This window comes from Camelus dromedarius, chromosome 26 (genome assembly GCF_036321535.1).
Source record: "Camelus dromedarius isolate mCamDro1 chromosome 26, mCamDro1.pat, whole genome shotgun sequence".
Taxonomy (NCBI): domain Eukaryota; kingdom Metazoa; phylum Chordata; class Mammalia; order Artiodactyla; family Camelidae; genus Camelus; species Camelus dromedarius.
The window spans coordinates 16,246,729-16,274,716 of record NC_087461.1 but is presented as its reverse complement, the minus strand read 5'-3'; the positions used below and the strand labels follow the sequence as shown (position 1 = coordinate 16,274,716).

Below are 27,988 nucleotides of genomic sequence, written 5' to 3'. Positions count from 1 at the left end.
TTCCAGAGCTATGTATCAGCTCTCCTTAACTAGATGAATTGGCCAAAGGTATTTCACTTCAACATCCGTGGCAACATATGAAGCTGCAGGAAAGAAATAACTGAGACCAAAAATGGAGTTGATGATGGTTTAAAATCCTCAGACAATATTATATTTGCCCAGCATTTTAAAGGAAATTATAAACATGAAAAGTAATCCAGGGAAAACCCACTAGACTTTTTAAGCAAATATTTCAAATCACAACACTTTTAATTCTCCTCAATTTTAAGCAAAATGCAATAGTGCTCCAGACTTACAGATACCACTGGATAATACAGACTAACTTTACATATATTAAGAGATCTATCTATTACTTTTTCTAAAGAAGTTAGTCCTATAACCTAATTTTATAGGAAACTAGGGAACACTAAAGGCTTGAGAAGTTAGGTAACTTGACTGAAGCCATACACTTGGTATCTGAACCCAAGTTTGTCTGCCTCCAAAGTCTATGCTCCTCACATTACAGCCCCTTGAAAACTGGGAGGGAATCGTCTTCTATTATAAAGAGTGAGGGAGTCTTCTATGATAAAGCATTTATCTTAACCCCTAAGTACTGCAGAGCCGTCAAACAGATGAATAACAACTGCATCCTAGTGAAATATTAATTATAAAGGAGATAAACCCAACCAAGAATATACTTACGCATTCCTGAGCACTCTCTGTCACCATCCCAGACATTAGAAACAGCATGTCCCGTCAGTAGGAGGTTAATTAAACTTTGGCTATTAATAAAAATTAAAAAGCAATTAAAATATGAATATACTCATTTTCAAATCAAATGATTCCTATAAGGCATAAAGTGATGATTTTTTACATTAAACTGTTGTTTAAAAACTAGAAAAACCTTAGAGTTCTCATTTTACACAGTTCACCAAACAAGCACCTTGCTAAATGAATCACTTATTTTATCACCACAACGGTATCTATTGTTCCAAATATTCATATAAATTTAACAACTTTATCCAAAATGTCAAATTTAAATGGATAAAAAAATAAGCAATAACTTATTTTAGACTGATACTTTACTTAACATCTATAATCATCTTAAAAATACATATATAATTGTTATTATTTGGTGTTTGATGGAAGATATGTGAATTTTAACCTCTGAGGCAGAAAGATCTAAAGGGAAGGACTCATGTTAATAATCGTTCACTGTCTTACCAATTTTAGTAGAAATCGCTATAAAAAGCTTGAGAGGGGAGGTAGTCTCAGAGAAAAATAAAGAAAAAAATTTTTCTCCCAGGCAGGAAAGCATTTACAAATAGGTAAGGGTATACTGATTTTTAAGTCAAAATGAGTACATTTCATCTATTAAAAAATTTCATAAATGGAATATCAAGCAGAATTTGTTAAAATGCCCCCACTGTGATCTTAAAACAAAATACTTGCTACAATAAACACAATGCACGCATAAACCTAAAGTGGAAATTAACACTTCATACCTGAAGCAAGCAAAGCATAAAGCACAAGACTGCTCAAATTGATAGACTTCATGGTGTCAACACTGACAAACAAAATTACCTGACTCAGTGGTGTTTTATCTTAAGCCAAGTTCCTAAAAACAAAAGTCCACATAAAGAAATAATAGATTTTAATTACCTGCCATGTCCATAGACAGGATCTATCAAAGGTTCACTTGAATCTTCAATTTCATTTTTTATGTTTTCAATGCCCTAAAGAAACCAAGAATTCATTGGTTTATTTTGAGAACTAAAAATTATGGTAGTTTTCAAACTAACCAGTTTATACTATGAATTAATAAAACACAATTATTTAAGTAACTTTTCTCCCAAAGAATTACCCAGATTTGAAATGGAGGTGCAACTAAGATAATGTGAGAAGTAGTTCCTCTAAGAATCTTTTATTTTTTTCCATGGGCTGTATGTAAGAACACAGGTAACAGATCCAATGTCAGCATGTTGGTTAAAGGAGTAGAGAGACAGAATGCTTAAGTTTCAAGAGGAAAGAAGAGAAAACTATTTTATCTGAAAGTTAATACTCATTTAACTTCAGGTGAAATTAAATCTGAACCTACTATATCTGCTAAGGCATCAAATGCATTTTCTTAGGCCATTAAAAGAATTTACTGGAACTAAATACATACACACATGAGAGTTGATAAGAATATAAATTTAAATACCCAAAAGGTATATTTGGTACATAAGAAAATGGAAGGTTTATTGGTAATTCGAATGTGCACTGACAAAATAAAATGTAAGCTAGGAGGGCAGGAAGATTCTTATTTCCTTGAAAGGCAATTTTCTGGTATTTTCAATCCCCTAGAAGAGCACCCAAATCCCTTAAGGTCTAGATACTGGATAAGCACAAGAAGACCTAGGCATTTGTAACTCCATCAATTCCAAAATCACAAAAGATAAACTGCCATTCATTGTGCTATTCACCTAACTTTAACCACTGGTTCTGATTATGGCCATTTCTAAGAACTAAAGAGATGATAATAATCAAAATATTAATGATTGCATAAATATTGTAGGAGAATACAAACAAGTGTGAGACCTTGCACTGGCCTTCCCTGTAAACACCTATACAAAGCAGACTATGATTAAGCCATAATGAATAATATGAACAAGTGACATAATCACTGGGGAGAGAGGGGACATCATCTCAAAGACGAATAACCAGCTCAGAGGAGAACTACAAGACCTGATGGTTTTACTGGCCGTAAAGGACAAGAGTCAGAGGAGGTATCAAAAGTTCTGAGCACAAAAAACTGGGAGAATAATGAACTCATAAGAAACCAGTCATCCTAGAAACCTCCATCACTGCCATTCCCCACGGCCAGCCAACCACCAAGCACTTTCGGTTCTTAGTCTTAAATATTCTAAATTAAAACATTTTTTTCCCTAAGTTTAAAACATGCTTCTAAATATGTTCTTCTTCTCTTCTATTCCCATGGTCATTGCTCTAGCTTAGGCTAACTTATTTCAGTAACTACTTTTCCAGTTTTCCTGACTCTAGCCATACTCTCCACACCAACTCCCTCTAGGCACAACTCTTAACCCAATTAAAAAACTTTTTTTATCAACAAAAAGATCTTGTTACTCCATTGTTCACAATTTTGGTTTTGTTCCTGTTTTGGCCACGTGAAATCTAAAGTATTCTGGGTACAGTGCATAAGGATCTTCATATTCTGAGCCTTTTCTACGTAAGTGCCCAGTCTCATCTTCCACAGCTGCCTTTCTGGTATATAATGCTGCAGTAATAATAGTAAATTATAGTTTCCCAGATGTGTGTTATATCTCCAATTGATTATGCCTTTATACTTGCTACTCCCATGGCTTGGAACATCTTCCCACAGCTATTCTGTCTGGAAAATGTGTCCTTATCCATCAAATGACTGCTCCTATATCCAATTGATTATGCCTTTATACTTGCTACTCCCATGGCTTGGAACATCTTCCCACAGCTATTCTGTCTGGAAAATGTGTCCTTATCCATCAAATGACTGCTCCTATATAAGGTCTACCCTTGATTCCACCAAATAAACTTAGGCACACCTTCTCGTATTTTCCCACCATGCTTTGTGCATGTAACAAACGTGAAAAAAACACTGCCATAACAAAAGTAACTACTAATGTGTCCATTTTTTGTTTTGTTTAAGACACTGAAGAGGAATGATTTTTAAAAATTGTATCTCACATTGTAAATCTAGTCCCTAGCCTAGAGTTAATGGTCAATAAACATTTGTCAAGTGAACAAAGTCTGATCAGACATGGTAAATATAGCAGGAAAACTGAGCCTTAACAGAAATGTGAGATTAGCACTTGAGGAAAAGGGTAGGACTGGAAGTGTACATGTTGGAATTAACCACATAAAGGTAAGCTGAGAGAATAAAAGAGGCAAATAACAAGTAAAGATGGAAATGATGTTATAAACAAAAAAGTAATTATGAGGCATTATAGAGAGAGAACCAGTACAGTGATTTATCAGATAGGTTAAGAAAGGGAGTGGGGGTTTAGAAGGAGCTTCCAGAAGGGTTTAAGGGGCCAAGTGCCAGACACTGCTAAGATCAAAGAAAATAAAATTCAGAAGAACTTACTGTACTTCATAATTAGAACATTATTGGTAATCTCTGCAGTCTAGAAGATCAGGGGTGAAAGTTGCAAAGTGGTTAAGTAACAAGCAAGTGGTAAGGAAAGAAGTTGATTCTTCATTATCAGCATAAGGGGTATTTATTTTGAGAAAAGAAACAAAATCAAGAATGAAATTTCTCTTCACAGCAGGAAAATACTAAACTCAAACTAATAAAAACCAGAAGAAGGATCTCCTTCAACAAACCTTTGTCAGTAACACAGAATATAGAAAAAGCAATACTCCAAATTTGTTTCCCCACATTGAATACTGGTCCAAGACAGCATCTTTCAATTCTGATAAACTTCTGAATGATCTCTTTCTGGGGGGAAAAAAGAATTAAGTATTAACACCATGATGACACTGACTACATTCATAAATGGGAAAAAATTTTAACTGTCTATTACATTAAAATGCATACATACAAACAGGAGATTTCTGTAAGTGTCTCAAATTTTTAAATACAAATTGAGCCATTAAAAGCAAAAGCTATTGCTGACAACTGTCACTGTATATAATAGATACCATTAAAATCAAATGTCTACTTGCTAAGGAATGTCTTCATCTCCTAGGTGAACTGTCTGGCATCAGTAACTTCTTCAATGATCATACAGTTAGTTATTTAAGGAATGAAGTGGCCCTCTTCTATGATATAGTTAGCAACCAAGAAAACTTGACTTTTGAAAGCCTGAAAATTATTTAACAAATATTTGAACACCAAAGATAAGGTGTACATTTGTGACTTCTTTGAAAACAAATTAATGTAATTCAAATCAAATTTGATTCAAATCAAAACAACCTATAATTCTATCAACGTAGCTATCTTTACCTTTTATTTTGTAACAAAAAATTTAAATACCCTAATAAAAATATGGCACTTTTCATGAGAATTACAGAAAGTATATTTTGGCAAACAATAAATAATAATGCAAACATTTATGCATATTTATACTACTAGAAATCTTTATATTCACTTGGAACAAAGAAACATTAATATAAACTGATTTTTCTATTATAATAATGAAAAAGCTTTTGTTATAAAAGGTGTATTTCAATAGTTAATTTAGGAATCAGAATATTCCTTTTTTTAAACTGAAATATAGTCAATTTAAAAATGTTGTGTTAATTTCTGGTGTTCAGCACAGTGATTCATGTATACATCTATATATATTCCTTTTCATATTCTTTTTCATTATAGGCTATTACAAGGTATTGAATATAGTTCTCTGTGTTATACAGTAGGAAATTGTTTATCAGAATCAGATTATTTAAAGTACACATTTATAAATTATTCTTTTCTTTAAATCTGAAAACAAATTAATCCTCAAGCATATAAATCTGAGTACCTCTCCACAGTATGAACAGACTTAAAATGGCAATGTTTCCACAAGGTAAGTATTTTAAATGTTCCAATGTTACTTACTGAATTAATGCATGAAATCGCTCAAAGCCAAGCTCTTCGACAGCCAAGGCAGCTATACATAAAAGACACTTTTCAGCACTACACATGGCAAATAAATGACACAAGATACACACAGCAGGCTGTAAATACTTTCGAGCAATCAAAAGTTTCCCTCTTTCCTTACTCCCTTAAAATTCTCACTTTACTTTCACCTTTAACATAAATTTATATTTGAACATCTTAGTTACCACGATTATAACTAAAATGGATTTAACACTGAGAATGTAGAAGGGTAATTAAACAATAAACATTTCTTTTCAATTCAGTTGTGCTAGGATAGTTTATAATATATGAGAAATTATTGACAATCATAGTGATTGACACATAACTGTAATGTGTCTTGCACTTTTAAATAATCTTTCAATTCACAGAGCCAAGTAAAATCCTCATAGTTAATCTTCCTGCTTTGTATTATAAAATCTTTAGGCCTAATGCCTCCTTAATCATTAAACAAATGTGTATAAAAAGGCAGAGCACTTTGAAAGTACACAGGTTCAACAACAGCTTTAAGTTTGTTTCCTCATTTATTCATGTAACTGTTGAGAAGTTTTCAGTAACTTATTTAGATTGTTTATTAATATGGTACAATTATAAATTTAAAAAAAAAATCAAAGGAAATCAAAGAAAGCATTCAAATCAAAGGTAATGTCTATTTAGCACTTTTCTAAGTGCCAGGGCCCCTTCTAAACACTCTACAGGCCTTAACCTCATTTAATCCTCAAACAACTCTATTATCCCCATTTTATAGTAGAGGAATCTGAGGCACAGAGAAGAATCCTCTCAAGAGCATAAAGCAATAAACAGCAGAGCTAAGATTTGAACCCAGCTAGTCTTGGCTCCACAAAGATGAACTCTTTAAAGATATCATAACACGAATCAAAATGCCTACTTTAATTTGTCACAATGAACAATTTCATATATATTTTATAAAGTAAATCTTTGTACTTTCAAATATTAATTCTCACTAGAGAATTGAAGAAACTGACTCAGTATGAATTAAAAATTAAAATTCTGATTTATAATTTAAAATGTCACATGATTCTAATGACTTCCAAAGTCCAGTTTTAATTTTCAAAAGTTTCAAATTACTTTTAAAATTCTGTAGAAGTCCAAATGGATTAATTTAAATAATCTTTTGATTTGTGTGGGAAACAAACTGAAATTGAACCTGAGTATTCACTACTGCAAACGTGTGCGTTACCGAAAGCCAAAACTAAACACACCACACAAGCCAATGAAATTAATGTTTGTACAGAATGTAATACTGACAAGGGGAAAAACACTTCACATTTAAAATTTCAGAATAAAATAAAAATTCTACCTAACCTTTTCCAAATTGTACTAATTGCCCTGCAGTGCCTGAGTAACTAAATAATTTTTACTGGGTATTCACCATGAAAGCTGACATAAAGATAGTAATTTAGAGAAAAGAGGCAAGCAAAATAAAAAGCTTAGCAGGCAAGATGGTGGAAAAATATAAAACACAAGAAAAACAACATAGCTGGGAATAAAGGAAAGAACAGGTAAAATAGATTGTTATATGGAATAAAAAATTTAAGTTCATTTCATCTGTCAACATGTAAGGAAAATTCTCAACTTTTTAGTTACCAAAACTTTTCAAATTTATGCAATATTAAAAACAAATTTAAAATAGTTTTATTTCATGTCTATTTTTAAAATGAGGGAAAGTAAATTGGAATATGACTAAAATATGTGTTTTGAAGAGGAACTGAATATAATATGCCCACCTAAATCAGTTACTGACCAAAGTTAACACATGAGGCCATTTAACCTAGAGCAGTGAAACCTGTCACCACAGAAGTGGACAGCATATCCCACAGGGAGCACACAGTATACTAAGATACTAATAAAAAAAGTTACAGGAAAGATCTTACTATTTTCTAACATATTAATATGTACACTGGTTTTAAGTACATATTCTTTAAAATAACTTCTAACTATAACTAGTTCAACTGTTCCTACTAAAATTTTAACACCCTAAATAAAACTACCAAACAGGCTTATATGCATCCCAGTAAAACCTGGAAAATGTTTTAAAAACAATTTTAATGACATTTTTGACTATCAACTTCGTGAATATTTTTCACTTGTTTTCTTCAACTGTCATTATCAACTCTAAAATATAATAAATTCTCTTTGAAAGGCTATGTATAAAAGGTTTAAAAAGTAAATGTCATTTAACTACTTAAATTTTAAAAATTATCCCTTGCACATGTACTACTAGTAGAATTTGCCATTGTAACTGCAAAGGTAAGAGAGAGAAGACACTGACATCATAGAGACATTTCAGCTTAAGGGGACAATGTGCCTCACAGACAATCCTATATGGACAGCAAGACGGGTATCACAAGCAACTGAAATTTACTTCCTAGAACTTCAGTGTTTAATCTCTCTACAAACAATTTCTGCAGAGATGATAGTTAATGGAATGCATTACAGGTAGAATACAATAAGTCACTTATTCGACATAAGCATTTGGAACAACCAGTTATCAAAAGCCACCTACTAGCAAGATAATTCCTGAAAAGGAAACCAGAAAAGCAACTCTATCTAGGTTCTGTACCACCAGAAGTCTCCATTTTACTAGTTCATTCTGGTAGTTTTTAGGTCAATTACTTCAGAATTTCAAATACTAAAGACCACAGACTATATAATTTTTGTGAATAAGAATAGCTGTTATTTAATTTATCTTCAAGTGAAATCTTCAAAGTATGGAAAAACTTAAATGAAGGCAAAATTAAAACATAATTAAAACTACCTTAAAATAATTCATAGATAGTAACACTGTCCAAAAAGTTCAGGAGGAAAAGAAACAACATATAATGAAGAAAAATGTCCCCATCTTTGCTTTAAGGAAGCAACTAGAGATATTTAAGGAATTTTCTAAAATTAAAAAGAAAAAATTTCTTTTTTTTCCCAATACCAAAGAAAACATTAAGGTAGTTGAAATTAAAGAATACAGAAATATGTTCTTTAAGCTTTCTAAACATGATTTCCAAAGCTCAAAAGAGATTGTCATCAAGCAGAAGTTAATTAGAACTTTTTTTAAGTTTAAGAGACACATTTTTGTTTTCTTTTTTCCAAAAATGAAAGAAAAAATAAACAAATATAATATTCTCTGGTAATTAAAATAAAGGAGAAATGAAAAATACTACTAAGACTCATGAATTAAGTTTAGGCTAAAAAAGAGACATTATAAAAATTAAAAATCTTTTTTTCGTAACAGTTTCTAATAGTTTTATGAGAACAAATGTACAAGAAATTACTTCAGGAAATGAAAGTATATCTTACAAGAATGTTCCACTTGGCAACTAGACTCTGCAGGGCTCCCAGAAATGCCAGCAGTTTCCTCAGATGTCTTTCCTCTTAACCACAAAACCAAGCAGTAGGATCCAGAGTTGTCACAACAAGCACTTTCTAAAATATCACATAAGGTATGACAAAGGAGTTCCTTCCGCTCTTCCTCTAAAAATAACCAAAGTATAAGTTATAAGAGGGGGGAACCCTGTCATAAATAACAATATTAAGAATATGTTAATTTAATGAGGAAAATCAAACATTTTTATTGGGGGAAAATTCATGAATAACTCATCTTAAATTATAGTGTAGAAAAACAATGTGTTTGAAGGTTACAATGTCATGACTACTAAATATTTCCATTATCATGTAAAAGAATCCTGGAAAATGCAGAATTAAACACCAAAAGAAAGAAAACACTACGTGGAATCATCTGATACTGACTGCCCCTTTCTTAGGCTGCAAATGGAACATTTAAGCCATGAGGTTGCCTTCATTTTAGAACCAGGGCTATTGTAAAGGCCTGTTGAGACCTCTGTTTTTCCCCAGTTCTGAATTCATCTGATGTCTTTGATCTCCCTGTCTCACAGTGGGTAAGGATAATGAGATAACACACCGTCAGCACATACAAAACCACACATCCCATTGTATTAGCAGACGCCACTGTGGTTATGTTGCATAATACAGAAACCACTGACACTGTGCTGCATATTTGAGCACTAGACATTTATAGACAATAGCACAAATGTTCAGTTTCTTCCTGAACCTTAGCCACCCTCCCTCTTTCAAGCAGTATTAATCTCCAGAAGTAGTACCACTTTCTGAACTTTCAAACAATCCTTTGTAAAATTTTATGCTATAGGGAGGTTTCTCTCTCCCCTAATAATTTAAAAGTTCTTTAAAGGTAGGAACTGTGCCATGCACTTTATAGCCATCCCAGCAATTATGACAACACTATATAAATTTTTTATCAATGTGAATACATTTCTGTTCAGAAACATTATAAATTTTATTAATAAAATGCTAATAGTATCATTTGAATAGTTTCTTCTCTACCAAAATCTATTTTGCATTTCAGCTATTAATTAATTAAAAATACCTGACAGTGATGCTTTAACTCTTCAATTCAAAACCACTAGTACATTCTATGTGCATGCTCTGGAATGGAAGCTGTTCTGCCCTTATATAAAAACTGCAATTATAATATATTCTACCTTCCTCCAGCAGTTATTGTGAGTTCACAAAAAATTGTGTGAGTGAAGGAAATATCTTTGTAAACTGTCACGCAGAATGCAAATGCTTGTTATTATCAGGTAGCACATACAGCTCTCAGACTTAATCATATTTCAGAAGCCATGACAGCTTCATTTGTGATTGAATTCAGAATTACTTGCAGTACTGTTTGAATTGTGTAAGACATAATACTGAAAGATGCAGAAATACAAAGATAATTCTGAGTTTCTGCTCAAAGCTAAATAAGGCAAAACAAACATAAATGACTACTCCTCATGGCATGTTATTATTTAACAGTTCAGGGAAATGCACCATATGATTTTTCGCTTAGTTATAATATCCTGTGTTAAAATTCTTATTTCGGAAAACCAAATTTGGAAAACACACATTTTTAAAATTTGGAGTTGCTGCCCGTGACACTACCTGAAACATTTAACAAATAAACCTCAGGGAAAAATAACCCACTGATAAGTTTACTTTTCAAAGATAGATAATTTCAGCTAAATTACTGCCAATGAATCCTGCAATGATCATCTATAAAACAGAAGATGGAGTAAAAGTTTAGAAAAGACACTGTCATACCTGGGCAATCCCTCCAGGAAGACTTCTCAGAAGAAAACAGGAGCTTCTTCAAAAGAAATGCCTTTGTACAATTAAAGTAATAATTATTAGAATGCAGTATAAACATACCTTATATCATTCTTTTATTTTAAAATGGAAAAAAAAACTAATGTGTACCTTCTTTCTGATCTTTTGAATAATGCTATAAAAATTTCCAATGGTTCCCTTCGCAGTAACTGAGCATAATTATTCATTCTGAATACACTACTATTACCTTGACTGTAGATCCACACAGTTCTTCTTCTTTTATAACATGTATTTTGTGGCAAATAGAGAATTGACTCAAAATAATAGCCACATAACTGAAAAAATAGAGACATTTATTACTCCATTCACAGAGGGAAGGCCCTGTCAACCAGGAAAAAGTCTACATTTCTCTTTGATTCCTTGGGGGGAAAGAAACCTAAATACAAAAGTGGTTCTTCTCTATTAGCTCTGATTTGTGATACAAGAATACCACTATGTGGGTCATCACTTTATTATGAGGAGCTCCTAACTTCCAGGCTTAACTCAAAAAGCTTTAAGATTCTAAAGGAAAAAAAAAAATTTGATTTCTAACCTTTCCTTATGTGACCCAACTATGTTACACTGGTGATTTGATAGACAGAAACTGAGTGTAGAATGTTTCCTTCACAAAGTGTAGTTCAAAGGCTAGCAGCATCCTGGTCACCTGACTTGTTTATTTAAAAGGAAGGTTCTGATGTTCCACCTATTATATCTGAACCTCCAGGGGCTGATTCAAGAAAAAGAGGTTCCTGGTGGTTATTACTCAGATGTATCTGAAAACAGCTGTGTTCAGATAAGAGGACTGCTTTCAGTCGGACACACCTAGATTTGAATCCTGGTTCCTTACTTTACTAACTAAAATTAATAACAGCACAAACTTTAAAAGGCTGCAGTAAGGATTACATGAGATAAGCTATTAATACACTTGGCACAGTACCTGGCACCCAATAAGTAATTATTTCAAAGTACTTGAGCAAAAAATTAAGTAATGTTCTGATATTCTCATAGAAATAAAACCTACGAATAACTACAACTAGGTGCTGCTGCTTTTCCCCAAAATAACAAAAACCATCAAAATGAGTAACATAATATTATAAAATTTTGGACAGGTGAGGTGGGACACTCACTTTTCACCACTACACAACCTTTAGCATTGTGATACACTTCCTTCCAGTCTTTCTTTCATATCTGCTTTCAATTTTAAGTGAGAAGCACGTATAATGGGTACGTGACTTTTCCACATTTTGTTTTCCCACACAATGCATAACTGTAACTCTTAATCTCTAAATGTCTATCAAGCTACTAAAATTTAAATATTATTCTGTGTTTAAACTGCATTGTACATTAGGCTGCTTGTAAGTTTTTTTAACTACTATAAATATAAAATACATTCAGACTTGCACTAAAAAAATTTTTTTCTTCTTGAATACAACCTTCTCCATAGTAATGATTACTTATTTAGGAAGGATTCACAGAAGTATGATTATTGCATCAAAGAATCTGCATTATTATGGTCCAATTATGATGCAAAAATCCTCCCCTAAGTCAAAGTACAAATTGGTACTACACAGAGATATGAGTGTGCCAGCATCATCCTACTCATACACACTGGCAATTATTTTATATCTAAAGGTCAGAAAGAGTGAGCTATAGAACCAAGAATTTTGTACTGTTTTATTTGTACTTTCTTGGATTCCTAGAAAGGTTGGACATCTTGATTTTTTTGGTTGTTCAGCTGCTATGATTGTATATACCTGTCCATTCCACCTCTAAGGTTTTAGTGTTCTTCTAACCAGTATGTACGAGTTGTTTGTAAAAGAAATTCATTTATTGCTAATACTACTGAAAATATTTTTCTAAACTTGGAACTCATCCTATCTTAGATGTCTGGTAATATATTATTTTTAGTTTTCTGTGGTTAAGTATTATATCAAGAATATTTTTGGTATATGGTATGAGATGACCTAAGTTCATTTTTTCCTCTCAAATTATCAACTAGTCATATCAGTAGCATTTACTAAACTACATTTTATTCCACCATTGATTTGCAATCCTTCTTATCATGGTATGTGATTAATTCTTGGTAAATTACTGTGTGCAGTGTGGTCTACTACTGTATTATCTATTTGGTTCCATAGTATGCCTATTCTTCTTGCAAAAGTGTAAGTGTCATGTTTTGGTTTTTATAGTTTAAAAAAAGTTTTAATATCTGGACTCACTCATTTCCCCTCATTACTCTTAGTAATTTAATTTTGACTTTTACATAGAAATATTAATATAAACAAAATCCCTCTATGATTGAAGATTTATGTGACTATGAAACTAATTTACTACCTGAAAGATACATCAGGGTTCTGAACATTACAATTATCTCTTGTTACACAGCAACCCCAATCGCAAATGTAACTACCATTTTGGAAATGTACAGAATTTTATAAAACAAGAAACTCCTGTGGTTTACCTTGCATTTAACTAAATTCATAGACTTGCAATACAGATCCTAGGTTAGTATTACGGCCGAAGGTGGGCAGTGTTAATACAATCTAACTTGCATATGGACAGGACAAGGAATCTTCAAATTCAGATAATAAGATTTCTCCCAGCAACCAAAACTTTCCTGCTACTCAACATACCAGCTCTAAAACACTAATGTATAAATTTTACTCTTTGTACTCCATAATTTGCAGGCAAAGCTCACTCAAATTTTTAAAATAATTCTACTAATTTAAAAAAAATCAACTTTACTCTCTAAAGAAATAAAATAATGACCTATAACAGATATACCTTAGAATCAACCATAAAGGGAATTTTTTCTCTCCTTCAGAGAATACATTTTAGATATAATAGTGTAAGTGTATGGAGTATCATATTTGAGACGAATTTACTTTGCAGCTAAAAGTTCAGGAATGCATTCTTTATGCCCAATGAATAATAAATACTGCATTAAATATGTATTTTCAAAATGTGCTGATTAAAACAAACAATAAATTCAAGCTTCTTTTATAACAATTCTGAGGTTACACTGCTGTTTAGACATTGTAAATATTACAGTAAACTGAAAATTTAATTCTCCATTTTAATAATGTAATGGTATAAACCAAATCAGCCTATATACATCAAGATTCAAAATCAGATACACATATTGAGATTAACCCTACCTTTTGTGCAAAGAAAAAACTCTTTTTTTTAATTTCAGGAATTCTGTTTGAAATCAGTTGCTACTAATTTTATTTTAAATACCAAAGCTAGAGCCTAAAACAGTACATACTGTCAACTTATATTAAAAATGTATAAAATTTTAGGCCATGAAAATATTAACTCATCTTCAGCTTTGTAAGAAAATTGTTTTTATAGACAGAACTAATGTAAATAGTACCACTGCTATGATGTAACTATCTGTGGCATAAAATGTTATTATTCAACAGCATCACTGTATAAGATGCCATGGTCATTAATTCCAAATTTTCTGAAAGAAAGGAACACTTAATACGTTTTCCTGAAAATAAAGACAGCCAAAAGGCTATTGCTTCGCAACCTACTCATGTTCTGAATTCATTTTTAATTTTGGACATTTAAAGCAATTTACATGAACAAAAGTTAAGAGGTAACTCATCATGCCTCATCATTACATACAGAACAAATAATAGAAAACAAAAAGTAAAGTCTGAAACGTTTGAACACGTCCCTCTAAGGAGTTGGTAAAGTAATCTGTGTTACCTGAACAGGTGCAATAACAGCACAGGGGCCACCTTCAAACTGTTCTAATGCAGATCCCTCTGATTCACTAAACACAAACCCTAAAAATGAAAGCAAGTAGCAAAGATTAAAAACGTAATTCAAGTAGTAGCTAAAAGAATCTTTAATGTACTTTGCTTTGAGAAAGGTCGCTTATCACAACAGCAAAATATCAAGTCAGTTGAGTACAGTGGTTCTCAACTTTTGGGGGGGGATCAAGGAACCCTTTGAAAAAAGATATGGAACCTCGGCTCCTTGCCAAATGTACGTAAACACACACACACACACACACACACACACACACACACACACTTCTGCACCCAGGGACCCCTCTAAGTGGACTAGAGAGATGAAGTGTGGTTTTAGTAAAGGGACACTAAATCTGATTTTTAAATAATTTAATTTGAAGGAAGAGGACTAGACAGACTACCTGTTGAATTTAAACAGAATTTTTAGGGCCCTTCTCAAACAGTATCTTTTTTAGTTTCAATCTTTGAATAATATTCTATAAGCTAAAAACTGAAAAGGATCATGCATAGTGGATGTGCTCATATTGTCTCTATTTTAATTTAAACATTACCCAACTAGCACGGACTGAGAGCAACTGGTGCAGGCTTCCCCAGGCACCGGCATACTGCAGGGGGCTTGGAGCCAGAGGTCAGGAGAGGGGAGTCAGTACCTGTAAGCCTTCAGGCAATCATTCCACCTCCCTAGGCCTCAGTGTACTTAGCTTTAAAATGATCACTTCCAATCTCGACATGCGAGGAATATGTCAAATTTCACTAACAGTTATAATTCATTCATCCAACAAACATTTAATGAACATAAAGTACTATATCAAGCATCTAGGATATACAAATGTCATGAATGACAAAGTCCCTAGTTGGGAGAAGCCAAGAGTCCGGGTGAAGACAGACATACGAACAAATAATTACTAAAATAAAGGAATAAATGAGTGTTACAACAGAAGTATGAAGAAAGTATTGTGGATACAGAAAGGAATGACTTTGCCTCAGTCAAGTCATAACAGGTTAGTTTGAGGCTTCTATTCAAGAATAGAAGTTTACCAGAGAGGCAAGGGTAGGAGAAAGACTTTCAGGTAAAGAAAACCACCTTTATTAGAGGAAAAAGGTTCGGTAAGAGCAGGACAAGTTTATGATCAGAGGGAAATTTAATGCACCTGAAGGGCAGTATGGGGGAGGGATGGGTGGGATGGCAAACAGGAGGAGGGAAAGTTGACAGGATGTTGACTCTGGAAGGGCCACACCATCACAAGCACTAATTAAAGTGGTAATATTACTACTAATTTAAGTACTAATTAAAGTAATTAAAGTAGTAATCAATTTTTTTCCTGTTTTTTTTTTTAAAGAACAAGAATGGGGAGAAGGCATTTCAAGAGACCTATTGAGATGGTGCAAAACTAATAAAAGCAACATTATTGTGAGAGGAGACACTATACTCAAACACCATACCCGTATTTCTGAAATAAAAAATAAGATTTGATGAGTATGTGCAAGTGGGTCAAAGTTTTGGTACAAAAGAAATTAGAGCTGACTCTGAGGTTTCCAGCTTGAGACACTAGGTGATAGCAGGGGAGATAAGGAATAGTATGGAGGATCCCATTCCATCCCCCACCTCTCTCTTTACCTTCCAATCTCTCAAACGGTATTTAAACGTGTATCTCACATATTTAAAAACAAACAAGCAAAAATTCTTCTTCAGGTTCTACCAAGAGGTCCTGGTATTTACCCAAAGGGGTTGAAAACCTACATCCACACATGAAAACCTGCACACATTGTTTACTGCACCTTTATTCATAATTGCCAAAACCTGGAAGCAGCCAAGACATCCTTTAGTAGGTGAATGGGTAAGTACACAGTACATGTAGAAAGTGGAGTATTATTCAGCATCTAAAAATTACCCTCCAAACCGTGAAAAGACATGGAGGAACCTTAACTGCATATTGTGAAGGAAAAGAAACCAATCTGCTGGACAGCAGCATGTAAATCAATGAAGCTAGAACACCCCCTTACATCATACACAAAAATAAACTCAAATGGATCAGAGACTTAAACATAAGACAAGATACAAGAAACCTCCTAGAAGAAATACAGGCAAAACATTCTCTCACATACATCTCAAAAATGTTCTCCTAGGGCAGTCTACCCAAGCAATAGAAATAAGAGCAAGAATAAACAAATGGGACCTAATTAAACTTGCAAGCTTCTGCACAGCAAAGGAAACCATAAGTAAAACAAAATGACAACCTACAGAATGGGAGAAAATTTTTGCAAACGATGAAACTGACAAAGGCTTGATCTCCAGGATATATAAGCAGCTCATACGACTTAATAAGAAACAAACAAACAACCCAATACAAAAATAGGCAGAAGACCTAAACAAGCAATTCTCCAAGGAAGAAATACAAATGCACATGAAAAAATGCTCAATAGCACTAATTATCAGAGAAATGCAAATCAAAACTACAATGAGGTATCACCTCACACCAGTCAGAATGGTGATTGTTCAAAAGTCCACAAATAACAAATGCTGGAGAGGCTGTGGAGAAAAGGGAACCCTCCTACACTGCTGGTGGGAATGCAGTTTGGTGCAGCCACTATGGAAAACAGTATGGAGATTCCTCAAAAGACTAGGAATACACTTACCATGTGACCCAGGAATCCCACTCCTAGGCATATATCCAGAAGGAACCCTACTTCAAAATGACACCTGCACCCCAGTGTTCATAGCAGCACTATTTACAATAGCCAAGACATGGAAACAGCCTAAATGTCCATCAACAGATGACTGGATAAAGAAGACGTGGTATATTTATACAATGGAATACTATTCAGCCATAAAAACCAACAACATAATGCCATTTGCAGCAACATGGATGCTCCTGGAGAATGTCATTCTAAGTGAAGTAAGCCAGAAAGAGAAAGAAAAATACCATATGAGATCGCTCATATGTGGAATCTAAAAAACAAACAAAACAAAACATAAATACAAAACAGAAACAGACTCACAGACATATAATACAAACTTGTGGTTGCTAAGGGGGAGAGAGGTGGGAAGGGACAGACTGGGAGTTCAAAATTTGTATGTACTGACAGGCATATGCAGAATAGATAAACAAGATTATACTGTATAGCACAGGGAAATATATACAAGATCTTGTGGTAGCTCACAGTGAAAAAAAATGTGACAATGAACATATATATGTTCATGTATAACTGAAAAATTGTGCTCTATATTGGAATTTGACACAACATTGTAAAATGACTATAACTCAATAAAAAAAAGTTAAAAAAAAAAAAAGAAAGAAACCAATCTGAAAAGGCTATATTCTGTATGATTCCAACTATATGACATTCTGGAAAAGGCAATACTATGCAGACAGTAAAAAGATCAGTGTCTGCTGGGGGCAGGGGGAGGGGAAGGAATGAATAAACAGAGCACAGAGGATTTTTAGGGCAGTGAAAATACTCTATCATATTATAATGATGGATATAATACTCCATTATATGTTAAGATTCATAGGATATACCTTATCAAGAAGGAAAACTATAGACTTTGGGTGATAATCATGGGTCAGTGTAGGTTCGTAAGTTGTAACAAATGTACCATTCTGGTGGGAGGTATTGACAATGGGGGACGCTGTGCATGCTGTGGGAGCAGAAAGTATAAAGGAAGTATCTGTACCTTGCCCACAATTTTGCTGTGAACCTAAAATTGTTCTAAAAAGTAAAGTCTTAATTTAAAAAGTCATTTGATCATTAAAAAAAAAAATTCCACCCAAACCTCCAAACACCACTCTCTCAAAGCCGACCTGGTTGTCTATATGCACTGTCTCAATTTCCTTACCTCCCAATTTACTCAACCCACAATAACCTGGTTTTCAACCTGTGACTGCTCCAAATTTATTATCATCAAATTCATCAATGACCAGACAGGCTATTTCTCAAGTCTTTTCTTATTTAATCCCCTAGAGAATCATCTGAAAGAAAGACCACTGACTTCTGAAAAACTTTTGGCCCTTAGCTTTAGTCGTCCATCTTGATCCAACTTTCCCTTTTCTGTTTTATTTTCAGTGTTGTTGATCAACTCCTAAATGCTTAAGGTTCCTCATGTCTTGGCTTTAGAATCTTTGTTTTTTTCATTCTACATGTTCTCCCTGAGTAACTCATCGGCTCCCAAGGCTTCTTTTATGGGTTATAATCAGGTAATTCCCCAATAGAGCCCAGATTAGAACTCCAGATATAGAGAGAATTTAAGTCTTAACAAGGTCCTGTATGGTCCAGCTTCTGCCTGTATCTCCTACCTCATCCTTTGCCACACTCCATCATTAGACTTCAGGCATGCAGAACTTCTTTCACTTTCTCAGATATCCACTTCCTCTCTGGTTTCTTAGGTTATGAACATGTCATTGTCCCCTTCCCTTGAAACACATGCTAATTCTTTCTTTGAAAAATTCCGACTTATACTAGTCTTCACCTTAAGGTAAGGTCCTCTTGGTTCAAAGCCCCAAAACGTTATCTTGTATCTGTCCATCTCTGTCCCAATGCTAGTCCACATTCCGGCTCAACCAACCATCGTCTTTGACTTAGAAAATTATTAAGAATTTCCAACCAGATCCCCCCATTCCACCCACATTTCACCTCCACCCTCATCAATTCACCGTAGAGTTATCAGAGAAATATTTTAGAAATGGAAATCAGTTTTTGTCACAGCCTGCTTAAAACATTTCAGTGGCTTCTCACTGCAGTTACAATAAAACTCCACCCCCTTTTCATGCCCTAAAAGACACTGTATGATTTATCAATCCCACCTTCCCTCAGTCCATTTTTACCTTCAACACCTATGATGATTTTAGGACCTTAGAACATCTCAAGGTCTTTACCTGGGGCCTTGATACCTGCTGTTCACTCAGCATGAAATGCTCTTTTCCCTTCTCTCTTCATGTAGCTGAACCCTTCTCATTCTTACCACCTAGTTTAGGTATTAACTCCTCAGAAAGATGTTCCCTGACAAATTTAAGTATATCTTTCCCACCATCCCCCATCAACCTGTACCCGTTAAAATCCGTAATTATATTATAGTTTACTTGTCTATTGTTTTTCTTGCCTTACAGCTACCTTGCCTGTTCTACTGCTCACTGTTTTTCTAGTACGTTACATAGTTAGTGCTCAGTGAACACCTGTTCAGGTTTTTGAAGGGAAGATAATGCAGGGCACTGTGTGTTTTCTAAGTTCATCTCTAAAATGTGAAGCAACAATTTGGCAACATTTACAAGAGCGGAAACATACATCTGGAGCTCAGGGCAGGGGTTAGGATTAGAGACAGCCAATCTGAATCATCCTAAACATGGCAGTTAAAGTGAATGAGAACATGCAGAACAAAGATAATGAAGCTGGTAATGTTAAAAAGTGAGCAGAAGCTGAATCAGCAAAGGAGTCTGACAAAGACTTGAAAGATAAGAGAACAAAAAAAAAAAAAAACAAAAAAAACCACACTGAGGCCCTAGAAAGGAAAAATCAGCCATCACCTGTTACAAATGTTGCCGAGTGGAATAAAAACATAAATGAAAATACTGGGCTAAGCATGTCACTTGGAATATTAAACACAGAAATTTGGAATGCTGGGGAGAGCAGCCAAATTTTAATGGGTTGAGGTGTGATTCAGAATACAAGGAGAAAGAAAAAAATAATGCAAACTATTTGTAAAACAAGCGAAGGGAAAGAGGATGATAGCTTGAAGTTGGAAAAAGAATTACTATTTTACAGACCTAAGGGCATGAGTTTAAAAAAAAAGGAAAAGAGTGATTAAATGAGAAAGAAACGTTTCAGGACTCCAAGTCCTGAAAGAGCTGAGACAGTGTGGTGCGGCAGTGGTGGACTGGATAAAGACAGATTCTCGAAGTGTGGCCTACAAACCCCCGGACATTCTAGAAACCTTCAGGGGACTTGCTAGAGGTTAAAACCATTCCCATTATAATGCTAAGAGACTATTTGCCCTTTTCACTGTGTTGACATTCACAGTGATGATAAAAATGAACAGTGGGTTATGTTACTTGTGCCTTAGCATAGATCAACGCAGTGACATTAAGCTGTACCAGCAGTCATTACTAGGAAATACCACTATACACTCTCAAACACAAAGAAAAAGCCAATTAACTTAAGAAAGCCCTTACTGATGCTAATTTTACTAAATCATGACACACACAATGTGCTTTTAAAAAACAGTCTGTGTGACAAAATGGTAAATACTCATAAAGCACGCTGGCTACAGACCTTGCATGATGATTGACAGCTGTCTCAAAGAAAAGCGCATGTGCAAGTTTTTGAATTGTGAACTGAACTAACTGCTTTTCTGAGGAGCATGGTTTTTACTTTGAAGAGCAACTAACAAACTACGATTACCCAGACTTTCTTTAAGAAGTGAAGGAAGTGAGCCTCAAACTTAAAGGAAAATACCTGACAGTATTTTTGCCAGTGATAAAATTTCAAGCTTCCAAGCAATAACTAAAGTTTTGGAAAACCTGTGTCCAACACTGTGAGCTTGACAGCTTCTCAATACTTAAGAGATTCTTCTGACAAGGTCAGGAGATAGTAATAAATGTGACTTTTGATACTGTATAATGAAACATGTTAACATTTGGAAGATCTACTTAAGCCAGTGGACCAAAAACTTCTGATTGACTGATGCACGCTGTCAGGAATGAATGTATGGGTAAAAGATCCATTCAAAATGCAAGACAAACCAATGGATTTCAGTTTAACAGTGTACATTAAATTGATGTGCCTTCAGATTCCATATTGCAACTAACCTCTAAGTGATTACCTAACCCTTGTTGAGTTCTGGTAAAGTATCAAAGAATATCAACAATTATCTGCAAAGGTTATTACCCTATCACTTGTGTAGCTTTGTGAAGCTGGATTTTCTGCATATACTTCAATCAAAACAACGTATTACAACAGACTGAGTGGAGAAGCAAGTGTGACAATCCAGCTGTCTTCTAACGAGCTAGCATTAAAGGGACTTAGAAACATGTAAAATACCACAGGTCTCATTATTTTTTAGAAATTTTTCATATTGAAGTCCTTAGTAATTTTTAAGAGAGTAATGGGGCCCTGAGTTTAAAAAACCTGAGAAAGAAATCTTAGCAGGCTTCCAAGTTAAAAATACTGCAGGAAGTGAACAGGCATTACTGATTGAGAGTGAGAGGAATGAGGAGGGGAGAGAACTGAGAGAATGTTAATGCTGAAAAACATCAGAAAAGCAGACAGGATAAAGAACTAAGTGAAACACTGAGGGCTCAGCTAAGGTTTAACAACTACATTTGTACTGATGCCCACCACAATTTTCTCCAGCAATACACAACAGCTTGGGAGAAACAGAATAGAGAGGCTAAACGTAGGATAAGAAACAGATATGGTGGATGGAGTGAACTTAATAAGGACAAATGAGAACCCAGGGCACTGGTTATCACACCAAGACAACCAAACCTGAGGTCCAACCTAGAAATAAGAGGTGAAGCCAAGGGTCCTCTCTACTCTACCTCTTTCCCTGTTGGGAAGAAGAAAACGGTCGCTGGTATTGGGTCTAAGTGCAGAGGAGAAATAAGGCTCTGCTAAACTTTCAGGGTGTGTGATAAATATGTATCAATAATGGATTCTTGCCTTCCTTAAAATAACTAATGTAATTCAATTTTCCAGACCCACGGGTGGGGCTTATAGTTTGAAATGCATTATGGTGAGCTGCTTTTGTACTTTAGAGATAAAAACCCCATGGAGAGAATTCTAAACACATCAGCTTTATGCCAAATTCTGTTTCATTACACTATGCATGTTTGAGTGTGTTAACTGATAGCGAACAAAGACCATTAGAGCTTAAAATGAAGTAAAGTCAGATAAATAGAAATTAACTATTCCATCCTAAAACAAGACGAAGCTAAGTAGACATCTTCTATAATATGGTTTCACTTGAGTTCAAATTTTTTAGGACACAGAGTTACTTTTCTTGCCATGTGTTCTCATTTTTTTTTATTATTTCCTAGTTTTAAGAGGAATTACCAGAAAATGGCTGTGGTTTTTTTCTGATTATATCTGAAATTAGCTATCTAAAGCATCTGATCCTAAATATACAATTTTGTATCACATTCCACAGCACTAAAGACATAGACGTCTTTCTCAGTTTTAAAGCTCATAACTGAACTATGAACCTCTTTGCAATTTTCCTGTCTTTTTATTTTCAGGTGACTGACTTACATGATTCGAATCAGTCTGACAATGACTGCCCCTACTGTTCAAGCTGCCCATAAACAAAAGGCCGTAGAAAGACCTCATCATTATAAGTTAAATAATATTAGTGGAGTAGACTCTGGACTGAGCCTTAGTTTCCTCATCTATAAAAGGGGGGATAAATACACTCATCCTTTGCTATCTCTTGGGGTTGTTGCAAGGATTAAGTAAGATTTTCAAAAACTGTGAGGCATGATACAGATGTGAGGTATTATGATAGATACTCTGAACTGAAAAAATTCATTACATACTGAAAGTACCAAGAAATTAAATTTGTCACATAAGCTTACAAATTGTGAGTTTAAAAAAAATTCGGTTTTAGGTGAATTATGATTTAGGTAGGTTGGAGAAAGGAAAATCTGTATTTGAAATAAAAGCCTCTCAACAACAACAAAAATCTTTGAGGTGCTACGATCCACAGTATTAACTTATCTTCACTTTGGAAGACAAATCAATGATACTGGCATATCGTTTTACTCCTTTGGCAAAATGTTAAAAATAAATCACATTATAATAAAAATCATACTTTTGGACCTTTACCCAAATGTTTTAACTCCTTAATACATTTTATACTTTTCTATAATTTAACTTATCCCTCACTTTTCCAAAGCTATTTGGAATCTCATTTTTTTTTTATATATTACATAACAAAAATTGCCCTATACTAAAAGCCCCAAACTCTAATTTCAGACAATTACAGCTCCCTCCCCACCCAAAGCACAATGAACTGCTTCTATAAACAGCAAAATTGGGTTCCTCTTCTGGCTAATCTTTGGTGAAACAATGAAGTAACTTAAAGCTTGAAGGAAGGGGAAAGAAAAAAGGATAAAATGATTTCTTAAGAGTTTATAGTTTAGTGGGGAGGGTATAGCTCAAGTGGTAGAGCGCATGCTTAGCATGCATGAGGTCCTGGATTCAATCCCCAGTACCTCCTCTAAAAATAAATAGATAAACCTAATTACGTCCCCCCTCCTTAAAAAAGGAAAAGAAAATTTTTAAAAATTAGATTTAAAAAAAAAGTTAATAATTTAGATCAGGAGTTGGCCTGTTTTATAAATGCAGTTTTGGAACACAGCCAAACCCATATTATCCAGGGCTGCTTTTGCTGCAATGGCAGAGATTCATATCAAGAGGAGACAATGAAGGCACTGGCCCTTTGCAGGAAATGTTTGCCAAACACTGGCTAGACAATCAATACTGAAAAGAAAACAAATTCTCAATAAGTCAAAATGTTTTCACTTATCTGAAGATTAATACTCACTTCAGTTAAATCTAGATGGCTCTTATTTTGGTTCTGCTGGGATGAAGTCAATGTGGCCACTTCCCACCATCTCAACTACTACTATCCTGGTCTAAGCCACTTACTTTTTACCCCTGGAATGACTGCAGTTCTCTCTCATCTGGTCTTGCTATCTCTCACTTAGTTCACTACAGTTTACCCTCAAACACTGCAGTCAGATCGGCCCTTTACAAACTTGTCATGTTGTGCCTCTCCTTTGCTCCAAACCTTCCAGTGACCTCTCATCTTATTCAGAATAAAAAGCCAAAGTCCTTACAATGGCCTATAAAATTTTATATGATTGGGGTCACATTATTTCTTATATCATCTTTATTACTGTCCCCCTTCCCTCATTCCCTCTCCAGCCAAACTAACCTCCTTCATGCTCCTTGAACAAAAAGCCAGGCAGATTCTGTATTAAGTCTTTCATAATGGCCATCTTCTCTGCCTGGAACACTCTTCACGTATCTGCATGACTGACTTGGTTACTTCAAGTGTTTGCTCAAATCTCATCTTAAAACGAGGCGTGTCCGTGTTTCTTCACCCTATAACTCCTTATTTCTTTACCTTCTATTATATACACTTAATTTATACTGTGTCTTCCCTCGCATCTTACCAAGTCTAAGCCTGGAACACTGTGGGAAGAAGGGAAGGAAGGATAAATGGTGCTTAAAAATAAGGGGGTTCAAATACACACTTTAGAAAGTATTATATATAGGCAACTGAGCAGCAGGGAAGCAGGCCGGAGTAGGGAGTAAATCTCCAAGTTAAAAAACAAAACAATTTCAAATCTTTAAATTATGTGACTTATTGCCTTTAAAATAAAAATGATCCAGAAAACTAAACTAAACTAAACAACAACAACAACAAAAACCAGCCCAAACCAAAACTTTCCTTTCTTTTTCAAAGAAAAAGTATTTGCAGAAGAGAATTATCTAAAACGGTCAAATCAGTTAACACGGGGGAAACAAAAAAACAACTCCTACAGCGGTTTAATATATCGAAGGAATTTAACATGACCAATCAATAAAGTTTCATAAATAGCATATTCCTGGACATAATTCTATAAATATTTACCCCAAACACAATCCACCTATACCTTGCTTCCAAAAGAGCAATGAGATTACAGATGTCAATTCAAAGCACAGTTATAGATGATGAAATAAAGCCAAAGCTGATGTCACATTAGGACTGCGATAAGGCAAGCGCAGAAAAGCAGTAGCTTGTGCCTGTTCCCACAATCCCAGGTCACTGCCACGGTAATCTTCAGCAGTGTTTTCTGCCTCTAAGAACGAATAAATGAATACAAAGTTAACATAGCAAAACCGGTAACAACATCCCTCTGATTCAGAGATGGGAACTTAAGAATACTATTTGGTTGCCTTAAAATCGTGATCAATGTAACACCTTGAGGAATTGCATAGCCACCATACAACTACACTCTCTGAAGAGCAAAACAGAAATGAGTCAATAAATAATCCTTTATTTTGAAATGGTATTGACTGAACATATCTTGTTAAGGAACTTCTGTACAAATAAAAGGTGGCAGTGCATTCTAATGTCATTACGAAGTTCTACTTTAGTGATTAGCCATCAAAGATACAGTAATTTCTTGTACTGTCAGGGCACAGCCAGAGAGTGATCTCTGGCTTCGTCTAAAATTAAACACTTTAAATTAAGCTACCATTTTCTAAGTGTCTACTATATGTCAGATATTGTGCTAAGTGCCTAGATGTATTTACTTGCCTTTAATCCTCACAACAACCCCATAAAACTGGCACTACTAGTATCTGCACTTTACAGAGATGGAAACTGAGGCTTAAAAGTAAGTTAAAAAATATGAACCTAGAACCCAGGTATGCCCATTCCAAAGTCTGCTGTTAACCATTATTAGAACTGCCTCTCTGAATTCTTGGATCTGCATCACAGTATTAACATAAATGAAGCTGAATATCACCTGATTCTGTATTGTATTATTAGTTAATCAACAGGAAGTAAAACTTATCTCAACACTCACAGTCTTGTGTACTTTTGGGCTGTTCACTACTAGGATAAGTGAGACAAACTGGCAATCAAGTTTTAAAATAAAACATGCAAATGGGGATGTCCAAGATATCAGAAAATATTAGTTAAGCGACATAATTAAATGTGTAAAAAGAACCAAACTAATTACATGTCATAGACATGTAGAAACACAAAGGAAAATAACAAAAACAGAGCTATATTAGGAGGTGGGAGAGCTGGAATTCACTTCCACTTCTATCAATCTGTGCAACTTTGGGCTGGTTGTTTAGCCTTCAGAACTCATTTCGCTCATCCTCAAAACAAGGGTAATGGACTAAATAACCTAACTGTAATATATTACCATTCTGATTTTACCAGCTCTTAAAAGAGAAGTATCTGAGAAGGAGGAAGGGATTACTTAAACCCTGAATTTTTGTTATGAAGCAAGGGACTCAGATTTACTATGCTAAATTTCTCCCAAATCCTTTCAGAACAAGTATTTCTAAATAAATGTTTTAATAATAGTATTAAATAGCTATTATTTATTGGCTTGTGATGTTTTACATACATATATTACCCATCCTTCTGATTCCAGAGACAATGCTCTTAACTTCACTTAACCTCACCACAGTCTTTAAGTCACCTTAAGTAATGTGTCTATTGTGTTTTAATATTAAAACTTAAGAGTTTGAGTTGACTAGTAGCATAAAGTGCCCAGGGCAGAGCCTAGGAGGCGCTGGGATTCCATAAATGGTATTTTTCACTTCACCATTATTCGCATTATTAATAAAACTTCTTATATAACTCAAAATCCTGTCTGGGTAATTAGATCGGCACAGAAAGTTCTATGATCCATATTCCCTTTAACTGTAACAGATAGCAAACCACCTCAAAACCGGGGACACTTCGGGTCAAGAGAACACTTTGCAGCAGCAACATCTGATTTATGCATCGAGCACCACGCCTAACCACGCACCACGCCTAACCAGCTAATTAAAACACAAACAACAAAATCGCTTTCTGGAATTAGCCACGGCCACTTCCGTGTGGACTTTGCTCGCTCCGAAATTAGACCAAACGCCCATAACACGAAGCCTTGTTAGGGGATAAAGATTCTGGCGGCCAGAGCACTTCTTGAGAAGCTGGCACCGCGGCGCAGGGCACACCTGCGGTGTCACACCCTGCAGCCCGACAGCCGGCCCTCGCCTCTCCGGCCGAGAGGCAGCCCAGGGAGGGAGCGGCACAGGCGCTCCCGGTCTCCAGCGGACAGCTGCAGCCATTCGGCACTCAGCCTCTAGCCCAAGGCCCGGCAGGGCGTTTCTAGGAAGTCCAGTTTCAGCGCTGAGCTAGGGGACTGGGGCCGAGTGCCGGGCGCGCGAGGGGGTCGGCGCCCGCGGCGTCACGGGTCGCCTTCCCGCGGGGCCAAAGGAAGCGGCGGCAGGAAAGGGCAGTCCTGCCAGGGTACCTTGCGTCCAGCGGCAGAAGATGGTGTCGGAGAGACCGGGGCTGCTTTTGGTGCCCCACACCAGCTCCATCAGCTCTCTGGTCAGTTCGGACATGATGGGGTACCGGCGAGCGGGTCTCGGCTTTCAGGACTCCTGCCCCGGCACATGGGGGAAGGGCGGGCTCGGAGACAGGCGTGGCGGGACGGCAGCGGCCGACGAGCTGCGAGGGCGGACGGGCGGAAGGCCAAAGGAAAGAGACCTACTTGCAGGGACCGCGCCTGTCAAGCCGGGTCGGAGCGGCAGCAAGCAGTTTCCCCTACCGGAAGGACTGCGGCTACTTCCGGCTCCTCTTACGCCGCCGCCCCCACAGCCGGAGGGCCCGGAGCCGCCTCCCCGAAAGCGGAACTGGGGGGCGGGAACTGCCGCGGACGGCTGGGGACGCCCCCGG

At 35.6% G+C, this 27,988-nt stretch overlaps 1 protein-coding gene across 2 annotated transcripts in view; it reads right to left on the bottom strand.

Annotated features, from left to right (window-relative positions):
• The window catches only part of MINDY3 (MINDY lysine 48 deubiquitinase 3), an 85,541-nt gene extending 57,842 nt beyond the window's left edge, over positions 1–27,699 (bottom strand). Inside the window, exons 1-8 of one of the 2 annotated variants that reach the window (XM_064479417.1) lie at positions 27,561–27,699; positions 14,492–14,571; positions 10,730–10,790; positions 8,909–9,082; positions 5,558–5,609; positions 4,342–4,456; positions 1,642–1,715; positions 682–761 (exon numbers count right to left, since the gene is read on the bottom strand). In XM_064479417.1, coding sequence (XP_064335487.1) covers positions 682–761; positions 1,642–1,715; positions 4,342–4,456; positions 5,558–5,609; positions 8,909–9,082; positions 10,730–10,790; positions 14,492–14,571; positions 27,561–27,654 — 730 coding nt within the window. In that variant the 5' untranslated portion in view covers positions 27,655–27,699. Of the gene's footprint in view, positions 1–681; positions 762–1,641; positions 1,716–4,341; positions 4,457–5,557; positions 5,610–8,908; positions 9,083–10,729; positions 10,791–14,491; positions 14,572–27,560 lie in introns of those variants that run through there. The other variant, XM_064479418.1, reaches the window with a different exon arrangement.
• Between the last annotated feature and the right edge of the window lie 289 nt (positions 27,700–27,988).